The 23,162-nt window shown below is 35.3% G+C and overlaps 1 protein-coding gene across 2 annotated transcripts in view; it reads left to right on the forward strand.

Moving 5' to 3' along the window:
* The window catches only part of LOC126734766 (uncharacterized), a 42,672-nt gene extending 41,192 nt beyond the window's left edge, over positions 1 to 1,480 (forward strand). For both annotated transcript variants that reach the window (XM_050438488.1, XM_050438489.1), the window contains exon 8: positions 1,350 to 1,480. In XM_050438488.1, coding sequence (XP_050294445.1) covers positions 1,350 to 1,410 — 61 coding nt within the window. In that variant the 3' untranslated portion in view covers positions 1,411 to 1,480. The remainder of the gene's footprint in view (positions 1 to 1,349) is intronic.
* The last annotated feature ends 21,682 nt before the right edge of the window (positions 1,481 to 23,162 follow it).

Here is a 23,162-nt window from a genome sequence, read left to right on the forward strand (position 1 = left end):
TAAAATGTTTTTGAGTCTACAAGTGCAAATACCTTGAGGCCATATTTAGCTGCCTTGTTTGGTATGTCCTGCCGAAATCCGCACCTACCGCGAAAAAACTCAAGGTACATAAGCTGCTTGAGAGAGTTTTCCACAAACCGATCAAATATTGCCCGAATTGGAGCTAGTTAATCAATTTTAAGTCTTTCCTCCCGAGAATCTTTATTGTCGAACCTCAGGCAGCTTAGTAGGAACCTAAAACGCTTTAGGGGCATCGTTGCTCTAAACATGTCTATACCGGATCCATCGCTTGCCCAAAGCTCATCTAAATTTAACCTACTAGCCCTAAAACGACCACACATATATAGTAGTCCAATAAGGGCTTTCACTTCTAAAGCTGTTGTTTGTTGTACGATCGATTTGTCATTATAGTTTTCATATTTCGTTTGAATTAACCGATTAGTACATTCAATTATAGAGTCAATAATAAGTTCGTCTATAAAAATATTCCAACAATCAAAGGGGGTTTTGGCCTCTTTAGCAACACCTTTTGCTCCTGGAAGATGGATAATAATATTTTCCTGACGTGTACACACAGCCTTATTTCCTGGATTATCTACCTATTTAGTTTTTTTGTCAACTCCCCATAAATACCTTGACTTTACTTCAGGCGAAAACTCCTTGACAATGTCATCTTCTAATATTTCTTGCTCAGAATCAGACTCCTCAGAACGCTGGCTAACGTGGTCGTCAAACTCGCCCTCAGAGCCGGATTCAATGGGCTCCTCATCAAGTTCGGGTTTCGGGTACCTCTGATGAATTATCCGAAATTTCCCAAAGCCTCAACAACTTTTCTTGCTCTTTTTCATATGACCATCGAGCAGACATAATATCTACAAATGAAATTCAAGGTAAATAAAAAATATCAATAGAGTAATAATTATTATTATTATAGGTTTATAACATATTAATATTATACGTAATTATGATTATATTATTATATAATAATAATAATAATAATAATAATAATAATTTATATATAATATATCGTACTTACCTCTAAAAGAATGAAAGAATTAAAGAAAAAAATTACGAGAAAGGTAAGCTGGGGTATGATATACCCCAAATCACTTCACTTGCGTCGATCAAAGGTGACACGCGACTGACGCCCTCCAAAACACATGGTTTCTATCACTTAACATTATGTTTAAAGGTACTTACGAGATGGCGCTACATATTTTGCAACGGACAAAATTATAGAGATATTAAGTAGGTTGGGGTGTGATATACCAATTCCCCACCTTACTAACGGAGGGTTATGCATTAAAAACCATAAGTTTTTTTATACTAACTATCTTTCTTTTTTTTAGTGAACCATACCATGGAATCTTTGTACCGTTCAAAAAAGTGATAATGGGCTGGAGACCATAATACCTTAGGACCTTGAAGCCAAATGTAAAACTTGTTAAATCCCATGTATAAAAAGGAATACTCTCTTCGGTTATTTAAGTTTAATTTTACAAGCTTAAGGCCTAAAAATCTACAATAAAAATGCCAAATATTAAATGAAAAGCGGCCGAAATTATGATTTAGGAAATCTAAAGGGAGAACGTAAGCATACCAATGAAAATATGAATATTACTTATAAAATGAATGAGTTTACCGTGTGTTCATTTGAAAAGCTCTTACCTCGAAAAAAATGATTGAAAACTTATTTCTTGAAATCGTCCTATTTGTTTTTGAGAAAATTGAGGTATTCGATTTTTTTTTGCTTTAAAAAAGTAATTGAAATAGTCTGATGAGTTCAAATTAAGTAATTGACCACTCTATAGATTCTGTCTGTTTATTCTATGCATCTATTTGCTTTTTCACTAAAGTTTAACCATTGCTTGACTGAAAGAACGTAGCGAGGAAGACCATCATTAAGTAACCAAAAATGAAGGGAAAGAAGTCGATAAAATATGTAAAGTCTTTAAACCAAGAGTGAACGCAAGTCTGAAATGCGCGCCATGTTTGACAGTCATGTGACATGATTATGACGTAACAGATAGAAGTTAGTAAACATGCAGCATTAAACTTCTAAACTTCCTTAACATTCTGAGTAGGGCGAATTTCACGGATTTTTGACAAAATGTGTCAAATCCAGATTTAACAATATTCGCGGCGGGAAATTTTAACTTTTCTGCGATGTTGATGTTTATCAAGGGAAATATCATAGTCTTGAATTATTATTTGTTGATGTTTTGTGACGTGTTACTGTTAGCCGTTTGCACTTATAAAAAGATAATTTATTGATAAATGCTCATCTTTACTACAATAATTATTTACGAAGATATTATGTAATATTTTAAATTCATATTATGTTTCATCAAAAACGTAGACCTGCCACCTCTTGGAGTCTGATACTCAGTCGACTGTACCTAAAAATGTTGGCACAGGGAGCTAATTTTGACCATTTTCTTACAAATGTCACAATAAACCTACAAAAAACCAGAAATTATTATTTATGACCTTACATAATGTACCTTATGTTACTTGGATATCACCATCCAGGTCTTTCGTATTCCATTATTGATTATTGTTCCTGAACTTTGTTACTTATGTTAGTTTTTGCACAGAGCTCAAACTCCACAAAACAAATAGTTAAAATCTTGGAATAAAAAACAATTTATTTAAAGGTTAAAATAAACAAATTATAACATAACAGAGAAAAAAATGACAATTAATGACAGCTGACCGAAGAAATTTGCAAAATAGTTAAAATCATTTTAACTTTTTTTCCGAATATCCGCTTTTTCGCGTAGACGAATTTTGATTTTACGTGTATAGGTAAAATATGCGAATGTGCGAGATAAAAATTGCCCGTCAAAAATCCGCCGAATTTGCCCTACTCAGAATGAAGCTTTACACGGTAGAATAACGCGTACTGATTGTCAAAAATTATTATCATAATGGCGAAAGTTAAATTTCCACTATTCGTAAAGTGCGTCCAACGTTCGATCGAAATAATGTGCCTAATGCATTTACTGTAAAAAGAAAAATCAAAAATTGGAAAGTATTGGTTCAGTTATTGATGTAAAACACACGATGAGAGCTAAAAGTCGTTCAGAACCAAACATCAAGGCAGTTGGCAACAATGTGACAGAAAGGCCGTTGACGTCAATTCGTTATCAGACACAAGAATTGGACACTGGCACTCTTCAGCAAATTCTCACAAAAGATTTACAGTTGCATGCCTACAAGATCCAACTGACTCAACAACTTCTGCCAGCAGACCATGAACAGCGAAGAGAATTCACCAACTGTATCCTTGAGCAACCTGCTGATTTTGCAAACAAAATAATTTTCAGTAATAAGGTCCATTTTCACCTGGATAGCTGAGTTAAAAGGCAAAACTGTCGCATTTGGGCCTTAGAAAATCCACGGATGATTCATCAGAAAGCAATGCATCCACTAGGTGTCCTTGTATGGTGTGCATTATGGTCTGGAGGAATAATTGGACCGTTTTTCTTCGAAAACGAAAAAGAAAATGCAGTAAAGATGAATGGTGAACGTTATCATGCTATGATAATACAGTTTCTTGTGCCTCATTTGGAAGCTGTTGTATCTATCCCCCGAATATGGTATGCTCTTTTTTATCCCCTTGGGTGACTCTTGTGGTTACTTTCATTTTTGTTGACTCTACTGCTGCTTTTACAGATTTCGTCGCTTCTTGATTCTTATCCATAGTTATAAGGACCTTTCCGTCCTTTATGGTTTTCACCGCTTCCAGGTAGCTATTATTTGGTTTTCTGATGATTAGGACGTATGATGTTTGCTCACGTTTGGTTATTATTTCTTGGATATTTTCCATTTCTTGTTTTCTCCTAGTCGTGTACATAAACACTTCCGTTCCCGATTCAAAAAATATATACTGTACGAGTTTTCTAAACTTGTTCAGGGTCATACTGTTAACATGGTGGAGTGCAATCTGCCCGTCGTTTGATGTTTCTTCTCTAACAGTTTTTAGCGTGTTCTATAGATCTTCTTCGCTCGAAATTTGGGATAGTTTAATTATTTTTTGTCTAGTTCTGTCTTGTCCTTGGTCAGTTTTAAGTTTTGTAACTTGTTCGATTACCGTATATTTCTCGTTGGTGTTAGCAATTTCTGGAAATCTGTATCTGTATCGATTTTGTATCCCTAGAGTCATATTTGGATCAGTGGGTTCGACTATTACCACTTTTGTTATCACAGATTTTGCCTGTAATGGTTCTCCCACTATTACCTCCGTGGTACTGTATGCTTTATCACTCCACTTCATATTGATTATCTCTCTGCACTCAGAGAAGTCTGAGACTTTCTCTAGTGATCTAATTATTTTTGGAGCATTTTCCAGAGTCTGGGTCTGTTGTTCTTTAATAGCTTCCGCGCTACAGTTGCAGTTACAGGTTTGACTGTTAACTTTTTCAATGTCCATTTTCCCAGACAGGTATGATCTTGAAGACATATGGTTTCAGCAGGATGGTGCCACATGTCATACCGCCCGTGAAACATTGACGATCTTGCTCCTGGTCATTGACTCTTGCACGAGTTTGCTCCTGGTCATGTCATTTCCCGATTTGGTGACCAGAAATGGGCCTCCACGCTCTTCTGATTTAAGGCCTTTAAACTACTGGCTGTGGGGTTATCTGAAGTCACAGGCCATTATGCCAATAAGCCTGCAACCATAGAAGCATTGAAAGCCGAAATTAGACACTGTATCAATGTTACAAGATATCTTAATAAAGAGAAGAAATAAGAGAAGAAAGTGCGATAACAATAATAATACAAAATTGGCTGATTTATGTTTTACATTGTGTAAATTTCTGAAAAGAAGTTAAAGAGGGGAATCTACCAACCCGGCAATTTTTTTGCTTGGTTGCAAAAATACTCATGCATCAACATTCAACACAACTTCAGGCAAAGCGTTAAGTTAAAGAAAAAAATGACAATGCTTCATCGGATCCTCGATGAAGCTTCTCACTTTAGCTTGGCGCTGAGAGGAAAAATGTGATACATCGGCTCGATTCTTGATTTCTGCTCCCAAGACTTTCGTTCCGAATATATTACCGAATTGAATTTGCTCTATAAATTAATATGAAATTTTGATGTTACTCCTGCTACCTCTTAGCTGAAGCTGCTATATTTGTTCTAGAAGCAACTTGGGATAGATAAAATTAAATATGCTAAAAGAAATAGAGGATTAATTTACTGTTTCCATAAAAACATTACTGAAATAATCACTCTTTTTGTTGCTAGAGGCCCCACATCAAATTGTTGTGTCCCGGCTATGTTCCTAAACAAATTTTATTAGATAAGAGAAATTTTGTTTTTGAAGGTGGTAGACAATGGTACAGTGAAAACATCTTGTCGAACTTGCATTGTCTTATTTATTTAATGTAACACGACGTTTCGGTTGGTCTAAACAGTGTAAACTGTTTACACTTGATAACGGTTGGAGATACTTACCAACCGAAACGTCGTGTTACATTAAATAAATAAGACAATGCAAGTTCGACAAGATGTTTTCAAGATACAAATTTTCGGAAATCGATTTGGCTAAAAGAACGACTGACACTTACACTCAAGTAAGTTTACATTTTTTTTTCGACTTTCAAAAGAAAATCACAATTGCAAATATGTATTAAGTGTAGACTAGTTTTTTTATGTTCGTCTTCCTGTTAAAATTAAAAAGAATTTTATAACATGTACCAACAAATTTTAAAATGTAGTACAAGGCATGCGCCAATTTTGATGAATATAAAACTAGAGGTTGCAGTCTCTTAATATGGCATCCATCGTGATAACTTCCTATGTTATTTAATTTGAGCCTTGTGTTTTCTTTAAATTCTTATTTATCAAATCAGCGGCTTTTAAAATTCTTTGAAACAGTTCCTCACTCTATGCGAAAAAATGCTAAAATAGTCGCAGGCTTTCGGTGCGATCGGCAAAAGTTGCCCTACCTACAATATGAGATCGTCGCCGGAGAAAACCGAACCGGCCGAACGTACCGAACCGATTCAATGCGCCCGGCCCCATTTAAATACGAGAAGGCGGAATTAGTCCTACTCAGATTTTGTCCTACGGTCGATCGGAACGGTTCGGCTTTTTCTCGAAAATCCTGGGTTTGTATTTCGATATAGAAGCAAGGATAGGAGTATTTATATTTGACAATGCCGTATTTACGAATTTCGGCAGCTAAATAGCGACCGATGCGATGGATTGTCTGTGTCGCAACTGTTAATAGCTAGATGGCGCACGCGGGCGGCAACTGTACTATTAAGTTATATGGAAATATGGGGTATTCTGTATAGTGTATATGTTACGGTCAATGATGAAAATTCACACATTAACGATAATGGCCGGGCAATAACGTAATGATCCAAGTAAAATAGGCAATATATAAGGTAAATCGAAGTTTTATGACCAATATTCTCTATTTTCTTAAAATATTCAAAACCTAACCCAACCTTGGGCCAACCCAAGTCACCAGGACGTTGTGTAGCCAATTAATTTTAATAATGCTTAAATTGATGTCCGGTCGATATCATTTGATTAGACAAAGTTAGGGCGAGTTAGGTTGGATCAGGTTTCGTATATTTAAAAAAAAAAAAAGAGCATATTGGTCATAAAACTTCGATTTTCCTCATAATTATATTGTCTATTTCATAATAATTTGTATAAGTATAAAGCTGAGTTAATTTTAAATTTAAATTTTATTAAAAGTTTCATACCTTCTGGCTTCATTAATAAATTCTTGATCAAAAAATCTTTGATTACCAAATCCTTTCATCTTTGCAACACACACAACAATAAGTTCTAGGTTGAACGGCCTTATTCGTTGTAGTTGTTGTATGGTTGGTATCACATTCAATTTCACACAGTATCCCCCTCCCTGAACTGATTACTGAATTTCGGTCACATTGCTAAGAATATTTTAGAGTTCTGACAACACTGTTTTTAACTGTTCGGCCGGATTCGTAAACGTAGGACAAATTCCGAGTAGGACCAATTCCGATCCCCCTTAAATACATGTGAAGCAAATCCGGCCGATTGTACCGACCGTGCCGAGTCGGTCGATGCCGATTCAGTGGGCGCCGTACTTAAGGCACACAGCTGGGCTCTCTTCCTATCCCACCGGACAAAGAAACGCAGAATCCGGGTAGTAATGGATCTTAATTCGGCACTGGCACTTAAGACCCTATCTCTACATCTTAGATATTGCGGACATTGACAAATATTTGGGCAAACTGTACGTATTGCCCAGCAAGATTAAATCTTTTAGAGCAATGCACCCCGTTTACTTTTCCAAGACTATATGGTAATCACTATTCTAAGAATGGATCCATCAGGATACCTATATGAAGAATAGTCCCTCCCAAACTTCGGTCCGAAAACTATAGAGTCTGAAGACAGGAGGAATTATTTTACTTCTTTGTTTCGCTAAACAAGGGAGTGAAATTTCTGCCCAAACAATTGATTGCTTTGTTTTCTTACAACTATTTGAGCATTTTTTGTAAGTTCTTAGATTTTGAGATAATCGAGGTAGGAACTTTTTGAAATGAACAACCTGCATGTATGTAAATTAATTGTTCTCAATCTTCTAGATAAAAATTGGTTTAAATTGACTAAAAAAGCTCAAAATACTAATATATGAACATAATAATTTAAATAACTAATGAAATCGATTTCTTGACCAAATTATTTAAATCTAATGTGCGTTAAATATAAAAAATACTTTTCAGCAATAAGTTTAAAAAGTTTTCCATGTTTAGAAAAGACTAAATATTAGATCGAATAAAACAATAAATTACAACAAATTTATTCTTCTTTAAACGAACAAAGAAATGTATTAAATATATTCATTGTTAATAAATAAATTGTAAAAATATACTTATTGTTATATTGGAATTTATTAAATGTAAGTCTTTAGCTCATTACTAAATAATTTATTTTTCAGCCTACACAGGAATTGAAACTTTTAGAATTTAAATGGGAGAAAATTATTTTTCTAATCAATAAATTACTATCGTAGCTTAGAGGTTTCGCAACAAGTTGTAATTAAGTATTTTTTACTTCATGTTTTTTTTGGAATTAATGAATTTTGTGGAAACATGTCTCGAAAGTGGTTTACTCTTATATTTAATTTTTTTTAATTTTTTAATTCTAATTTGTAACAAAATATAGGGTGTTTTTAAATATCATGGCTTTCTTAAAGTCTACGTTAAATTTTTATTTTCCTAATTCATTTTTAAAGAAATAACAATTTTTGCATTTAACAATTCTTTTCTGTCTTTAAGTCAGAATAAGTCATGTTCACGTAAAAAAGAAATATTCAGTAAACATCGTTCAAGGAATTGTTCTCGAGATAATTGACGAACTTGATACTAGTAATTTCGACTAGCACAAATTATAGACAGAAATTACAAAAAGAAAATAGATAACATTGAAAAAATAATAACAGTAAGTTTACAGTAAAATTATTTCAGAACTAACGTTAACGACAATACAGAACAGAATTCAGAATCAGATAACAGAACTCAATGAATACACAATAAAACTTTGGATGACAAATAAGATCTTGGATCTTATGGAATTACGTTGGCATCTAAAGAATATTAAACACAAATATTTAGACCTTAATAAATCTGGAAAAGAAATATCTGGTTTTTAGGAAAATGCAACGAAATTGAGAGTCTAGATGCGAAACACGACACTTTCAGTTTACACAAAAAAATCAAAGATGCTGCTGGAACTAGAAAACGTAGTCGGCCCGCGGTACTTCTATTGAGTAGTCAAAGTCAAAATATACTTTATTTACTAAGTTTACAAACTTGTGTTAAATGCTAAATACTAGTAGTTATTTGGTTAAACTTAAAACAGGATACAGAATCCATTTTGATTGGACACAGGAGCAGATTTCATATCATCAAAAAAAAACTAAAAAAAAAGAAGAAAAGAAAAGGCAAGAACTAACATAAAACAAGAATAAAAAAAATCTGATCAACAGATACATAATTAATTTTAAATATTAATATGAGTCGTTAAAACTCTTCAATGCTGTAGTAATTTCTTTAGTTCCCTCCTAAACTTTTTAAGGTCTGTAATAGTCCTAATCGAAAAAAGAACATGATTAAATATTTTACGGCTAATAAATATAAGAGAGTTTCTCGTAAATGAGGAGGTAGGGATTGGAGGAGATAAGTTGTTTACTTGACGAGTATTACGACTAGAGATGAAACGGATATCCGCTAACTATTTGGTATCCGGCCTATCCGGTCTACATTTACTATCCGGTCGGATGCCGTCTTTCCTCTTTTGATATTTTGGCTTTTTCGCGTTTTGACAAGTGTTGCTGACTTCTATTTCTGCGGTAGATTATTTCTCTCTCATTAACTAGCAAAGTAAAAACCCAACCCAACCCAACCCAAACCAAACCAAACCAAACCAAACCAAACCAAACCAACCCTTTTTTTTAAAAAAAAAAAAAAAAAAAAAAAAAAAAAGAGAGAGGTTTAGGAAATGCTTATCTATGCACACCCATGATCAGTGATGTCATAGCGACCATGGGGGGTAGTGTCGGACTACGCCGCGGCGACCGACTAAAACCCTTTCCTCTCTTGGTTCTTCTCACATTTTTTGGCACGGTTCCTAAGGAATATTCTTCAAAAAATGTGGGGACCTGCCTCTACGCTTGCTGTATCCTTTCTTCTTCTGTTTTCAATTTTATTATATTTGTAAGCGTTTTTGTTACGATGTCCCAGTTTGTTTTACTTTTTAACATTAGAGTTACCATATTATTTACATTTATGTTTTCTCCCAAATCACGGTTGCACCCCATTCTGATATCTACAAATCTGACGCACTCGAAGATTGTGTGGTTGACTGTGTCCTCTGGCGCGTCCTCGTATACGCATCTTGGATTAGTTCTTTTTTTAAATCTGTATAAGTAGGATTCGAAACATCCGTGTCCTGTTAAACATTGGGATAGTTCATAAGTGACATTTCCAAATTTTCTCGAGAGCCATGATCTAATATCCGGTATAATTGTTTTCGTCCAGTTCACGGTCGCGCCGTCAGTGTGCCCATCTTGCCAGTCTTGCTGCCATAGTTCAATTGTTCTGCTCCTTTCCTCGTCTAGGATTTGTTTATTTGTTACGGCTTCGCTTCTTCTTGTAACCCGGTCATGTATTCTTTTGCGTTCGTCGATCATTTTTGTTAGGGGAATTAGTCCGGCTATAACAAGCGCAGCTTCACCTGATGTCGTATGATATGCATTGATACAGCGAATCGCAATTTTTCTTTGGAAGCTTAACAGTCTTTTGTAGAGCCATTGCATATATTTTTCTTTTAGAGCTTTGCGGTCCACCTGTGTTTGGGAGAATTGCCTGCAAGACGCCCAGTACCTTGTTTGACTTTGCTATCACATTTTTTACATGCTCAGAAAAGGAGAGGTTGTAGTCGAGCACTATACCGAGGTATTTTATGCTCTTCGCGGGACGTATTTCACAATCGCCCAGTCTGAAGGAGATTTCGCGACGAATGATATGGCTTCTTCTGAAAACGACGGCTGCCGTTTTTTCTGGGGCTAGTTGGAGCTCATTTGTCATCAGCCATGTATGGACTGCGTGCAGTGCTGTATCTCCCAGTAGCGAGACTTCTTTTGCGGTTTTTGCACTAATAATGATAACTAAGTCATCCGCGTAGCATACGAGCTCAACTCCGTCCAGGTCAGCATCAAGATCGATGATATCATCATACAGAATATCCCACAGCACGGGACCTAGGACCGAGCCTTGAGGTACCCCGGCCGTGGTTTTCCGCTTTGTTTTCCGATCCAGCTGAATTGTCCTATCCTGTAAATAAGACCGTATAATTCTCACCAAATTCGGGTTTATTCCGCGGTTCTTGAGCTTGAGGATGATTATTGGCCAGCTTGCGGTATTAAACGCATTTTTAACGTCTACGCAAATAATAGCAATAATATCCTCTCTGTGCTCTTTTACTGCATCTATTATTCGTTTTGCCGCATCCACTGTAGACCTACCTTTACGGAAGCCGTATTGGTTTTTATGTAGATCTCTGGTTTTTTCTAGTTCAACTGTAAGTTTTTGAGTGATAATTCTTTCCAATACTTTACCTAAAACATCTATGAGGCAGATAGGTCTGTAACTTTTTGTGTTATTATCGGGTTTTATGGGTTTTTCCACCAGAATTAATTTAGAATTTTTCCATGCAAGCGGGAAGTATGCTTGTTGGATGCACTCTGTAAACAGTTTTCGAAAAAATTCTTTTTGCTGTAGTATAGCTAGTTTCGCATGTTCTGGCAAAATACCATCCGGACCTGGAGATTTTTTGGATTTTATTTTGCTTACAGCAGTAGTAAGCTCTTCCTCGGATACTTCCAGGGGCCGGTGGCAGTTTCTAATTTCAGGCATCGCAGCATGGGGTTTTGTAGCGAAAAGACTCTCAAAAGTCTCTATCTTCTCAGTCGGTCTTGCGCTTATAGTAGGCCCAGAGAACTTAAGTTGCCCCTAAACTATTTTCCATGCATCGCCGTAAATGTCTTTATCCAGTTTGCTACACAGTTCTCGCCAATTTTTCCTTTTAGATGTTGTAATCATTTTACATACTTTTCTTCTGGCCTCTCTGTAGGCTTCATGGAGAGCTAGGCGTCGTTCCTCGTTTTTAGTCTCCCTTAAGAGAATTCTGCGTTGGTTTTTCATAGTTTTAAGCTCATTTTGGATATCGTCATTCCACCAATAAGGCAGTTTGTAGTTGTTATCTGCTCTTATTTTGCTACAGGATGATTTGTGTGCAGTAATTATGTTGTTAATGGTTTTGTTTATATCTTTTGGGTTGATGTTTGTGACTGTTGCTTTTGTAAGATTTTCTTTAAATAGCTTTAAATCCAGTCGCTCTACATACTTACATGTCTTCAGCGGCTTAGTTGACACTTGAATTAAGATAAACTTATGGTCACTAAGACTCTCATCGTCTTTTAGTACTGTCCATTTTATGTCATGTCTTGTCAATGCTTCAGAGGCCAAAGTGAGGTCAATGAAAGAAGTGCCATTTTGTCGAGCGAGTGTTGGAAAAAGTCCATCATTTAAAGTCACCAGGCCGAGGGAAGTCACAGCCGCATGTACTATTTCACCCCGTCGGTCGGTAGATCTGCCGCCCCATATGACGTTCTTTGCATTAAAGTCGCCAGTTGTAATGACTGGTATTTTCCGAGTCTCTGTTGTGTGTTTAACATGTACAAAAAGTTCATTTATACTATCTTCGAATTCCAGTATGGAACAGTTGGGTGATATGTCAAAGGAGTATATGCCATAATTTTTTCCTTCAACAAAAACAAAATTAATGTGCTTATGTTAGCCGTAAATATCGTAGCTGTTTGAGTTACCTTTATTACAGTAGATGGCAGCGTTTATCTGAGGTTCCTCGGAAGAGAATAATGTCTTGTTGGGTAGCCTCGTAATTTTCAGATTGGGTTCTTGAATGCACAAGAGGTTGCACCTATTTTTAGCTGCCACCATTTGGGCTTCTGCTTTCCTTTGAACATTTATTTGCAGTATAGAAAGGTTGTCTGTAGTTTTATTGGTCATTTGTATTATGTGGTAGTCGAGGATGAGCGTCTGTACCACCTTTCTTTTTGAATAGCTTCTCTGAAGCGTTGGCACTTGGATGTGCCCGACTGATGTCCTTCTACCTGGCAACTGGGACAGAACGTGATCTGGCTTTGACATTCTGGTTTACGGTGCCCTTCTTGTCCACACTTAAAACACTTGTTTTGCATGTTAATTTCATCGTTTGTGCAGTTACGAGACGAGTGTCCAAATTGCCAGCATTTATAACACCCTTTCCTGGATACGACAGTCATTGAGTCCGATCCTAACCTTGTATTGCTGAAGCAATCTTTCCGCTGAAGAGCTTGAAAGAGAAAGTACGGCTGTGTGGCCGCCATATCGATTTGCGTACATGCCTATCTCTGAAGTCTCGTCTTTCTGCAGGAATCCTTGTTTTATGAGGGTGTATTCAACTTCTTCTTTTGTTGTTGTGCCGTCGATATCTCTAATGAAAACTGTTTTAAGATTTTTTCCTCCCGATGTTCTTATTTTGCTTTCTATATTATTGTATTTGTCTGAGAAAGCCGATTTAATTTTGTTTTTTATCATTTCTGGTCTACACTCTTCCTTAATTTGCAGTAAGAGGTTACCGTTAGCAGTTTTCTTTACTTGCTTGATTTGGTCTGCGGTATCTTTGTCCACAGCTTCCTTCAGCGTCCTTAACATCTCGTCATATGTTCTTTCTTGATCGCTTTCTACAATAATTGCTCCTCCTTTCCGTTTTGTCGCTGTGGCGTATGAATTAGACCTTCCTCGTTCACATAGGACTTTTACTGTAACAGCGTTTGTATTTAAGGCACATTTTATAATTTTTCTGAATAGGTTTACATCTAGGTATGTTGGAGCAATAATGGTGATTTGCTCCATGCCCATGTCTTTAGAGAGCACTCCTATTTCTTTTAGCATTCGGAAAACGTTTTTATTCAGTTCTGAATCACCAGCTCTTCTTAACAGTATTGTTAAGCTTCTAATCTTTCCAGCATCATTAACATTTTTTCTGGACCGGACTCGGTACGCTTCTTCAACAGCGATGAGGTGCCCAAAGTCGTATTCAGTGCTTTCTTCTTCCATGATATCTGGGAAGCGCTCTAGCAAGCCTTCTTCTAAATGGCCTCTCTTACTCTTAGTCACATTTCCTTCAGCAGAGACCTCATCCGTGGCAAAAAGCATCGTGTGGTCAGGACGGCCACTAATTTTTTCCCCTTCCTCTATCTCAGTCCTTTTATATGTACTTTGACTCCAGGGCTTTTGTATTAGCTCTTTTATGTCTTCAAAGTCAGTGTATTCAGTGTCTTCAAGAGATGATATTGTTGTGTCTATTCTCCTTTTGCAAGTTGCCAACCCAACCCAACCCAATTGGGTTGGGTTGGGTTGGGTTGGGTTGGTTCTTAAATTGCTCAAGCACCGCTCATAAAATTTTGCGTATTTTTACAGTTTTTTTTTTTTAATTGTGGCGGAATGATACGATATAATTCGCCGCGAATATGTGAATTTTGATAGGCCTTTAAAAAAAATAAATTTTAAAAATGATGTACTCCTAAAAATAAATTTTCAATTCAAACAAATTTGTGTTTATTACATGTAATTGACATTTTAAGTGATACGTAATGAAACTAGTGTATAATGTTATGATTATACACTAGATTCATTCATCATTTTTTATATGTTATAATAATGAATGACTAAAAAAATACAGAGTGAATTCTCCACTTTAGAGAAAGCCAGACTGGAGACAAGGCTTCAGCTGCAGAGTGACAAAACGCAACAAAACTGGCAACACCACACCTAACCTCAACTCAATTGTCACCTATTTGTTGACAAAACTAATGGTATATAAGGTTATTCTAATGATTAATCGCGTCCTATAGTGAGTGATTTAGTGCGTGATAACACCCTCTTCGTGATAAAATTTGGCTTTCCGCCATTCTTAGTGAAAAATATATATCGAAATCTACCCACTTTGCAAAAAACCCGACCATTTTTCTTTAGTTTTGACAAAAGCCGCTAAACTGCAGAATTACCTTTGCACCCTGCTTTTTTTAGAAGGTGGTGGTGTGGATGATGGCGATGTATCACTGCTTCTGGAGGACTCGTCGCAAGTCATTTTTAAAAACTCTAACAATATCTTTTGTCGCGCTCTTTCAGCTTCGAGAGTCCCTAAATAGTTTAATAGTTTATCTATGTGTATGTATATATAAAAGGCAATGTCCCAATTGACTCATCAACACCAAGCCTAAACTACTAAAGATAGAACTTTGAAATTTTGAGAGGATATTAATTTTATACTGGAGGCGTCATTTAAGAAGGAATTTTTCGAAATACAACCCCTAAAGGGGTGAAACAGGGGATGGAAGTTATTTATAAAATTCGGTCATTTTTAATTTGAAATGAATGAAATTATGTATTTAGCCTCTCAATATGAAATAATAAAACATGAATTTAAGGTTTTTTTTTTTAAATTTCATCCATTAAAGGGGTAAAAAGGGTTGTTAAGGTTGGGATAAAAAAATTGAAATTAATGAAATGAAGCCACAGGCACAAAGCTAGTGATACATAAATATTATCCAAAAGGTTAAGCAGCTAAATATTATAGTATTGTTAATTTAAAAGCAAGACAGCAAATACCAAACTTGAACAAACCCCACACACAAGGTTTTTATAAGAGCTAATGAATAAATGTTCTTTTACCTTTTTGGATATGTTCCTATGTATACATATTATGTTCCTATGTATACATATATAGCTGCAGGTTTTTTTAAATTTTTTGTGTTATTTTAACAAAGTATATGGCTTACGTTTTTTAATTTTTGGAGATGTGGTTAGAATCTGATCCTCGATCTGATCATTATTTCGTCCACTTGAACTGACAATATGGTCAGAAACTTGTACATGTGAGATATCTATTAATAAAAAAAAAAAAAAAATTACCAAAATTTTACTCTGTGAGTGATGTCACAGTCAGAATGTTTAAGCTTTGTTTAGCTTACCATGAGAATGTTCACCAAATAAGCTACTATCTATTTTTGATGGACCTGGTAAGCAATCCATTTCAATAGGAACAGAAACTTGTTCAGGCAATTGCAAAAGTTGTTGCCTCTGTTGTTGCTCTTGCAGCTCTTCTTGCTTATGACACTCTTCTTTAATAATTAGGTAATTTAGTTAGTTAATTAACAGTATACAATAATCACTCTTTTTACCTGTATTATCAGTGAGGTATAAAACTGGGACAGCATTTGGCGTAAGCCCTCGTCTTGTACCATATTGTCTTTGTTCAGGCAGAAAATGTCTCTCACACACAACACAATTTTGATATAAAATATCAAAAGGCATGGTCATAAGTTTTGGATTATTTATTGTCTTTAGCCACATATCAACCCAATACTTATTGTTTTTATTGGGGAAACGAAAGCGACTGCTTTCTTTGTCCAAACAACCAGGTACACAACACTTCTTTTTTGAAGGTCTTTTTTCACCAGCATTATAAATAATGAACAGCAATTAACACAAACACTGTACACGCAATAATGTAAGCACTAAGGCAGTCTGATTTTTAAAAACTACCCCTTTCAAAACTAACACAAAACAACAAAAAACGAAAAGATTAACGCATCAACACAAGACAATATGACGGAAACAGAATAATAGGCAATGGGCACATAATGGCGGCTTTGTTTACTTCTTTAGCCTGGTTTAGCTAGAATATGTCACGTGTTACTCGTCATGACATGCAGCGCGTGTCATTGTGATTGACCGCAAAAGCTTTTTCATAATTCACACGTGCGCCATTTAACTGAAATTTTTAAGGAGGTATATTTTGTGTCTCTAATTACGACTGATGCAGGATGGTGGACTAACGGACTTATATATGAGTGTAGCAGTTTCTCTTATGAAAGACGACACATTATGATGTTAATTAATATGATGTTTTTGAAACTTGTTAGAGCGCATGTTATGTTCTGACAAAATTTCATTTTTCTCCAAAATAATATCAGGGTAAACCACCTTTGAAATGAAGTATTAACATTTTTATTTTGAAAAAGTATATTTAGTAGAAAACATGCACTTTAAATCAATATAATTATTTCAATTCTTTGTAGGCCCACTTTACAATAATATGAACCTCTTATTATAAAAACTTGCCTCTTTAGCTTAAAACCAGGTTTTTATCAGTATTAACAAAAAAAAAGACTTTAATTGTTAAGTTTTAAAAGTAAGGACTTTAAACTACAGGGCTAAAACTGAAGATAAATAAAATTACTATACACATATCAAAATTTGTTTTAATAAAATTCCAACGTTGTAAATCGTCTCCGTCATCGAATATCTGTTGTGCTTATGAAACATTGCAGACTATTTTGAACAATTAGACAGGTAATATATAGAATTTCTAATGTCACCTTCACCATTATCCTTTAGGTACCTTCTAGAATCTCGGATCTAGAAGTAGAACCTATACCACTCGACTTTAGAATAATTATTGATGTCACGTTCTTAATATCTAAAGTTTTTTATTCTATACATACAAAGCAGAATTTAATCGCTAGTAATAACTTATCAAAAAAAAGGCAATTTTTCTCTTTTAGTAAAGTAGCTTTTTGTGCTGCAACACCGGTTGCTATAAGTGTTTTCATCTCATCAAAAGAGTAACGATCATTTAATTAAGTATGTATAGGAATATGCCTAGAATTTGCCAAGTCATTGATTTACTGGGGTTAAATACCTCTTCGCATTGCCTCTTATAAATAGCATTCAAATGTATGTATTTGAAAGATTTTTAGAGCATTTCTTGTTGTTTTTACCATAAACACTTATTTAAGTAAAACTCTGATATTTGAGCTATCAGAAATGTCTTCTGTACTTTTATTTTAAGTTCATACATTTTATTACGTCGAGTTGCTTAACATTGAACGATGACAAGGCAAGAATACAGGTAGACAGCGGCCTTCACGGGTGCCGTTTGTTCTTTTGTTGTGTCTTAAATATTTAATTGGACGCTATTGTGAAAAGTTTAATTGTCATTTTTTTGGATGAATAACCTTATAATTAATCGAGGCTTTTTATGTTTGTGTTTAGGTTTATTGTGACTAGAAGCAATAGATAACGTTTAAATGGCTCTAAAAGGATTTAAGAGACTACACGTAGTACGAGTACTAGTGCAGAAAATTAGATAAAGATAGAGAGAAGCAAGAGAAAATTTACAGATGAGAGTCAATGCATATAGATTTTGAAGACAGATAATAAAAAATACAATTAAAAGAAGATAAAAAATAAATTACATAAAAAATAAATTGAACATTTGCAATGTAATAAAGGAGGATCGAAGGACTTATTGCAATACAGGCGGAGTTATTTGCAATACAAATGATAGACAGATGAGTTCCGCAAATCCCTTTGCAAATCATATTCTTGATATTTCTAGGCTCACAGGTATATTTGATACCCATAAGGATTATTTGACATGTAAGAAGACAGCCAGCTAATTAAAGTTTCTCGTAATACCATAAAGTCATAAGTTTGGTCATCAACAAATGAAGAATGGTCGAGCTAAGTGATCTAAGTGCCAAAATTAAAAATTGCTAGAAATCAAAGAAAACTTGACAAATAAGGAAAATAAAACAAATGTAATTTTTTTATGGACAATTGGCTTTATTAACAAACACAGAGATAAACTAAAACAAATGTTCTGTGGTAAGACATCAAAGAAACTTCGTAAAGCAAAGTAAGTGGAGAAATAACGTAAATGATCTAAGTCCACAAAAATAATAAAGGATTAAAAATCTAAAATAGTGGTAAAATAGTGGAAAAAAATGGTAAGTGCGAAGGTCTTTTTTCTTACTTTCCTTTATTTGCTCAACACCAGGCAAGGCTAAGAGCTCAACCGACTTTAAATTTTGCACAGTCACACCCTTTTTTAATACACGGCACTTCTCCCATCCTATTAAGTCACTGAAATTTTTCTTGTACAATACTATGCCGGGCTCTTCTTTCGTCACCTCTAATCACGACGCTTGTGTAATGCCTAGTTTAGTTGTCTTTATAAGTTTTGATGATTATCACAATAAAAAAAAAAGTACATTCACCCATATCTAAGAGTCTGTATGGCCTGGAAGGTCTAGCAGTCTCAATTGCCGTTTTGACATCGTTTACTGTCTGAAGCTTAGAACGTTTTGCTTGTTTCTCGATAAGGGCAAAATCTCTATCTGGAGACGAAAAACTATGGCCGGAAACTAAAAATTTATGGTCGATGGAAAATGTCCATTGGCTACTAATAAAATGTATAAGAAAATGAACATTCGGTTTTTTAATTGCCCTGCGCAGTTGTCACTCCATATACATAGTTTTCGCTTATAAGTTGAAAGCTGACCTGTGTTCATGGCTTGTAGAAGACATGATACCATTTGGTTGCCACCTCGGCCCGACAGTCCTTCATGCCAGATGCACATTATCCCATCTGACGTATCTTGCACATGTTTTTCAAAATTGTAGCATAACAACTGGCGGCTGTTAATTGCGGCTTAATTTTGGTAGGGAAAAAACTTTCTGTAGATCCATGGTAATGGTACAGGCATCGCTACCTGGAAGAGTAGTACTCACACTTACTTCTTGAATGACCTTTAGAGCTTTACTTGTTTTTCTATGATGCGAGCTCCAACTCGTTTTTAGCTTTTCTTGATACATTAAAGTCAATGTCCTTGCTTCTTAAAAAAAGTAAATCACAAGTCTTGCACATATCAACTCTAGGTCTTCTAAAAGAAAGATTTGGAAAATCCTTTATAAAAACTCTTCTATAGAATTTGTATGTTATAGTGCAACCAGGATGTTTTATTTTGAAAGCGTTGAATAGCTTATAGACATTAAGGTCCGGACTGAGATATTCTTTTTCACTTTTTGAACGGCTGTAGTGGCTCTCGTCCCTCGGAAAACTGTTGATGTGGTCTTTTACCATCTGTCTATCATGAAGAGTGTACTTGAATTTTTTACAACCTCCTCGTTTATCCTTGAAGGTTGTATGCCCCCCTTTTTTACGCCTAACAAGCGTGGTAATCTTTTGCGGACTGATAGCAAATATTTCCAAAAACGTTTTTTTACATAACCTTTTTACGTTACCTTGTCCATCTGGAACGGCAAAAGCTATGGTACATTGTCGTCTGCTTTCTTCTGAATCATCGTAGGTACCATGGCGGCGACGCCGACAATGGACTGGTAAAACTTAGTGCACAATAATCCCATAAGATAGCTGCCTTGCTCGTTGAGTTCAAGGCCATGGCATAAATCGAAAACCTTAACTTTCATATCAATCATATCCCTACAGCTATATTTATATTTACAGGTGATCTGAAATTAAAAAAATCTCAGGGTAATGTAACTATCAGCTACAAAGATTTGACTATCGGGCCGCGCCGCGAGCGGTCTAAAATTTCAAGCGAAATATCGTTAAAAATCTCGTACTAACCTCATTTTTGGGAACGGCTTTTCCAGGTTTTTGCAGCTTTGATTTTTGTGTAACATAAGATTTTCTACTCAATCTAGCTTCACTCTGTTTTTTTCTTCTTGATTTTGTATTTGTATTATCGCCAAACGCAAAAGAGTTCATTGTAATTACTTTAACATATAAATACACAGACAATAACAATCGAATCTAACGACAAACCAACCAAGAATATCGACCTGCATAGCGGCACTTAGATCAATTAGCAAAGAATATGATGCCGGACATAGAGGTGGCCCCATCTTTGGACTTCGTTTGCAAGCCTTAGGGTGAAATTGGCACTTGAGAGAAAAAAAAAGAAAATGTATATTTTGGCACTTAGATCATTTAGCTCGACCACTCTTCAAATGATTTCATATCATCAGAAAAACAGTTCGAAATGTTTGGAATGCTCTTGATTAAATTGTCAATGCATGCTCATACTCTTGGAAACTGTTTAGCAACTCTGTCCTTGTCTGGAACACTATTCCTTGATTAGTAACCCGCCTTTTCAATTTATGGCAAACGTACTTGATAGGATTTAAGTCAGAGTATTGCGCAGGCATTGGTAATACCTGAATGTTATGCTGCTACAGAACGGTTCTAGCTGTCTAAGGTTCAAATTCTGTAACGCATAGATGAATAACAGATTCCAGAATTGGATCCCCATATTTATTTGCTGTTAAAAAATCCTGCAAGTCCTTTCTGTCTGTTGAGTAGATCTTGCGTGTATAGCTCTAGGTAACGGTATCGATAAAACATAGCCAGATCCGCCATCTTCCTTCTATGCGCAAAACTGTCCAAGCTTCCAGTTATCTCTGGATCTTCTATAAGGCGAATGACTCTCTTCTGGATGGAATCAAGCAGCTTTAAGATGTGTTTGGGTGCACAGCTTCATATGTGAGGGCTATACCAAGGAGATGGATGAATCTGAGCTTTGTAAAGCGCTGAAAGCTCTTGCGGTGTATACACTCTTTTCGTTTTAAAAAGAGCCCTAAATTTTTAAGAAGCCGCTTTAACTTTTTTCCGTTACATGATTATTTCAAGACATATTGCATCCAGCATGGATAAACTACTTTAGCAAGTGGGTTGAGACATACCCTCTACGAAACAAGGAAGGCCCTACTATCGCCGAAATCTAAATAAAAGAACGGTCTACTGATTTTTTTATTTATTCATAATACGGGAAAACCCCATTAACTGTAAATTTTACAAAGCAATAATATTTACATAAACAACTTTCATAATCTAAACCTACTTAAAAAATTAATACTAAAGTAAAAAACACCTATACTACATATACTAGAAACAACCTTAATAATTTATATGCAAGAATGTAAATACAAAACTTTATGCACAATTATGAAGTAAGTGACCTCTTTAGATGCATTAAGGAACTTATGTTCTTTGTTTGTTATACCTTTAAAGTTACATTCAGACCAAAGATGAAATTTTAAATTCAGCTGGTTCCAGAACATCTGTAAGAAGCTTGGAATCAAGAAAACGAGAACTTTTGGGGAAAGTTTTCGTTTTCTTGATTCCAGGGAAGATACCTTTTCTGTATGATAAAAAAAGAACAGTTTGCCAACAGTGGACTAAGCACGACCACACACTTTTTTAATACTATCGGCGGTATTCCATCAAGTACAGTGGCCTTGAGTTAGACTTTGATGCGAACATTCGACCCAACAAGTCTGCGTTTTCCATTGCGGTCATTTTATTGGAACCATCTTCTCTAGTCAATAGTGGAATTTTTGACCTACAGAAACCTTGGTCAACTGCTTTTCTCCCAGACCAGAACTTACGGTCTTGATCTATTTGGGCAATTGCGAATTAGTGAGTTCTTCACTCTCTTAATATACAGTTGTGGCCGAAAAAATAAGAGTGCATATTAAATTTCAAATGAAATTAAATTAGCTTCCCTATATGTTGGAATTTGCGAATAAAATACTACGCATTTTAATCGATTTAATCTGCTTACTTGGCAAAATTTATAAATAAACCAAGAATTAGTGTTGGGACAAACCTGCTGTTTTCGCATAGCAAATGCTTTTGCTAATGCGAATCAAAAATAATGATAACAGCAGATGCTATTTTAGTTTTATTCGATACGTACATGTCGTACATAGCTAGTCCTAGCTGTAAACAGTGTAAACTGTGTAAGCTTTAAACTGTAAAATACTGTAAAAAGCCATGAGCGAATTTGCAAAAGGAACAATTATTATAAATTATAAACAGACCGAGTGGACAAAAAAACATCGCTAAAAGCTTTTATTTTTATTCCTTAATTTTTAAAATATTAAAAGCCGACTACTTTCCGATAACGCTATCGCCGACCCCGCACCATAAAGATAAAGAATGGGTGAAAAAACCGATGGGTGTCGGCGTCAGTGGAATCAGTTTAATAAAATGCGGTCATAGTTCATAGTAGCGGTAGCTAGTTATATCTGTGGTAATACTTTACAGTTTAGTTTACAGTCCAGACTGCGGGGAATCACCAGTTATTAATGCGTAAACGATTACGGGCCTACGGGGACCGGGTCGCATAGTTCGACAATAGTTTTAAGATTATGAGATTGAAAACACCTCAGTTGCAAAGACCCTTTTATTAGAATATTTCTAAATTTTTAAGTATGTGTTGTTTAAAAGTTTTTAATTAGTTTGCTTCTGTTTTGTGTATATTTGTTATTCAAAGTTATTTACAATTTAAAAAAAGGTATGCACTTAAATTAAAATGAATATTGCTTTGCTAATTGTTATGTTATTTATTTTTATTTATTAGGGCTTCTAACAAAAGCAAATATGAGCAAAAAATCCGGAGTTTGGAACTTTTTTACTGACGAAGAAAACTATAAAGCAAAATGCAATATGTGCAGATCTGTTCTATCGTTTAAAACGTCCATAACAAATTTGAAAACCCATGTTACCAAAAAGCATCCATCTGTGAAACTGGACCAATTCAAACGTCAATTTGATGTTAATGTTCAAATTCAAAACAAAACAGAAAGGAAAAACAGTGAAAGTCAGCAAAGTCAAGGCTCTAGTACTAGTACCATCAATAACGA

Source organism: Anthonomus grandis, chromosome 4 (assembly GCF_022605725.1).
Source record: "Anthonomus grandis grandis chromosome 4, icAntGran1.3, whole genome shotgun sequence".
Lineage (NCBI taxonomy): Eukaryota > Metazoa > Arthropoda > Insecta > Coleoptera > Curculionidae > Anthonomus > Anthonomus grandis.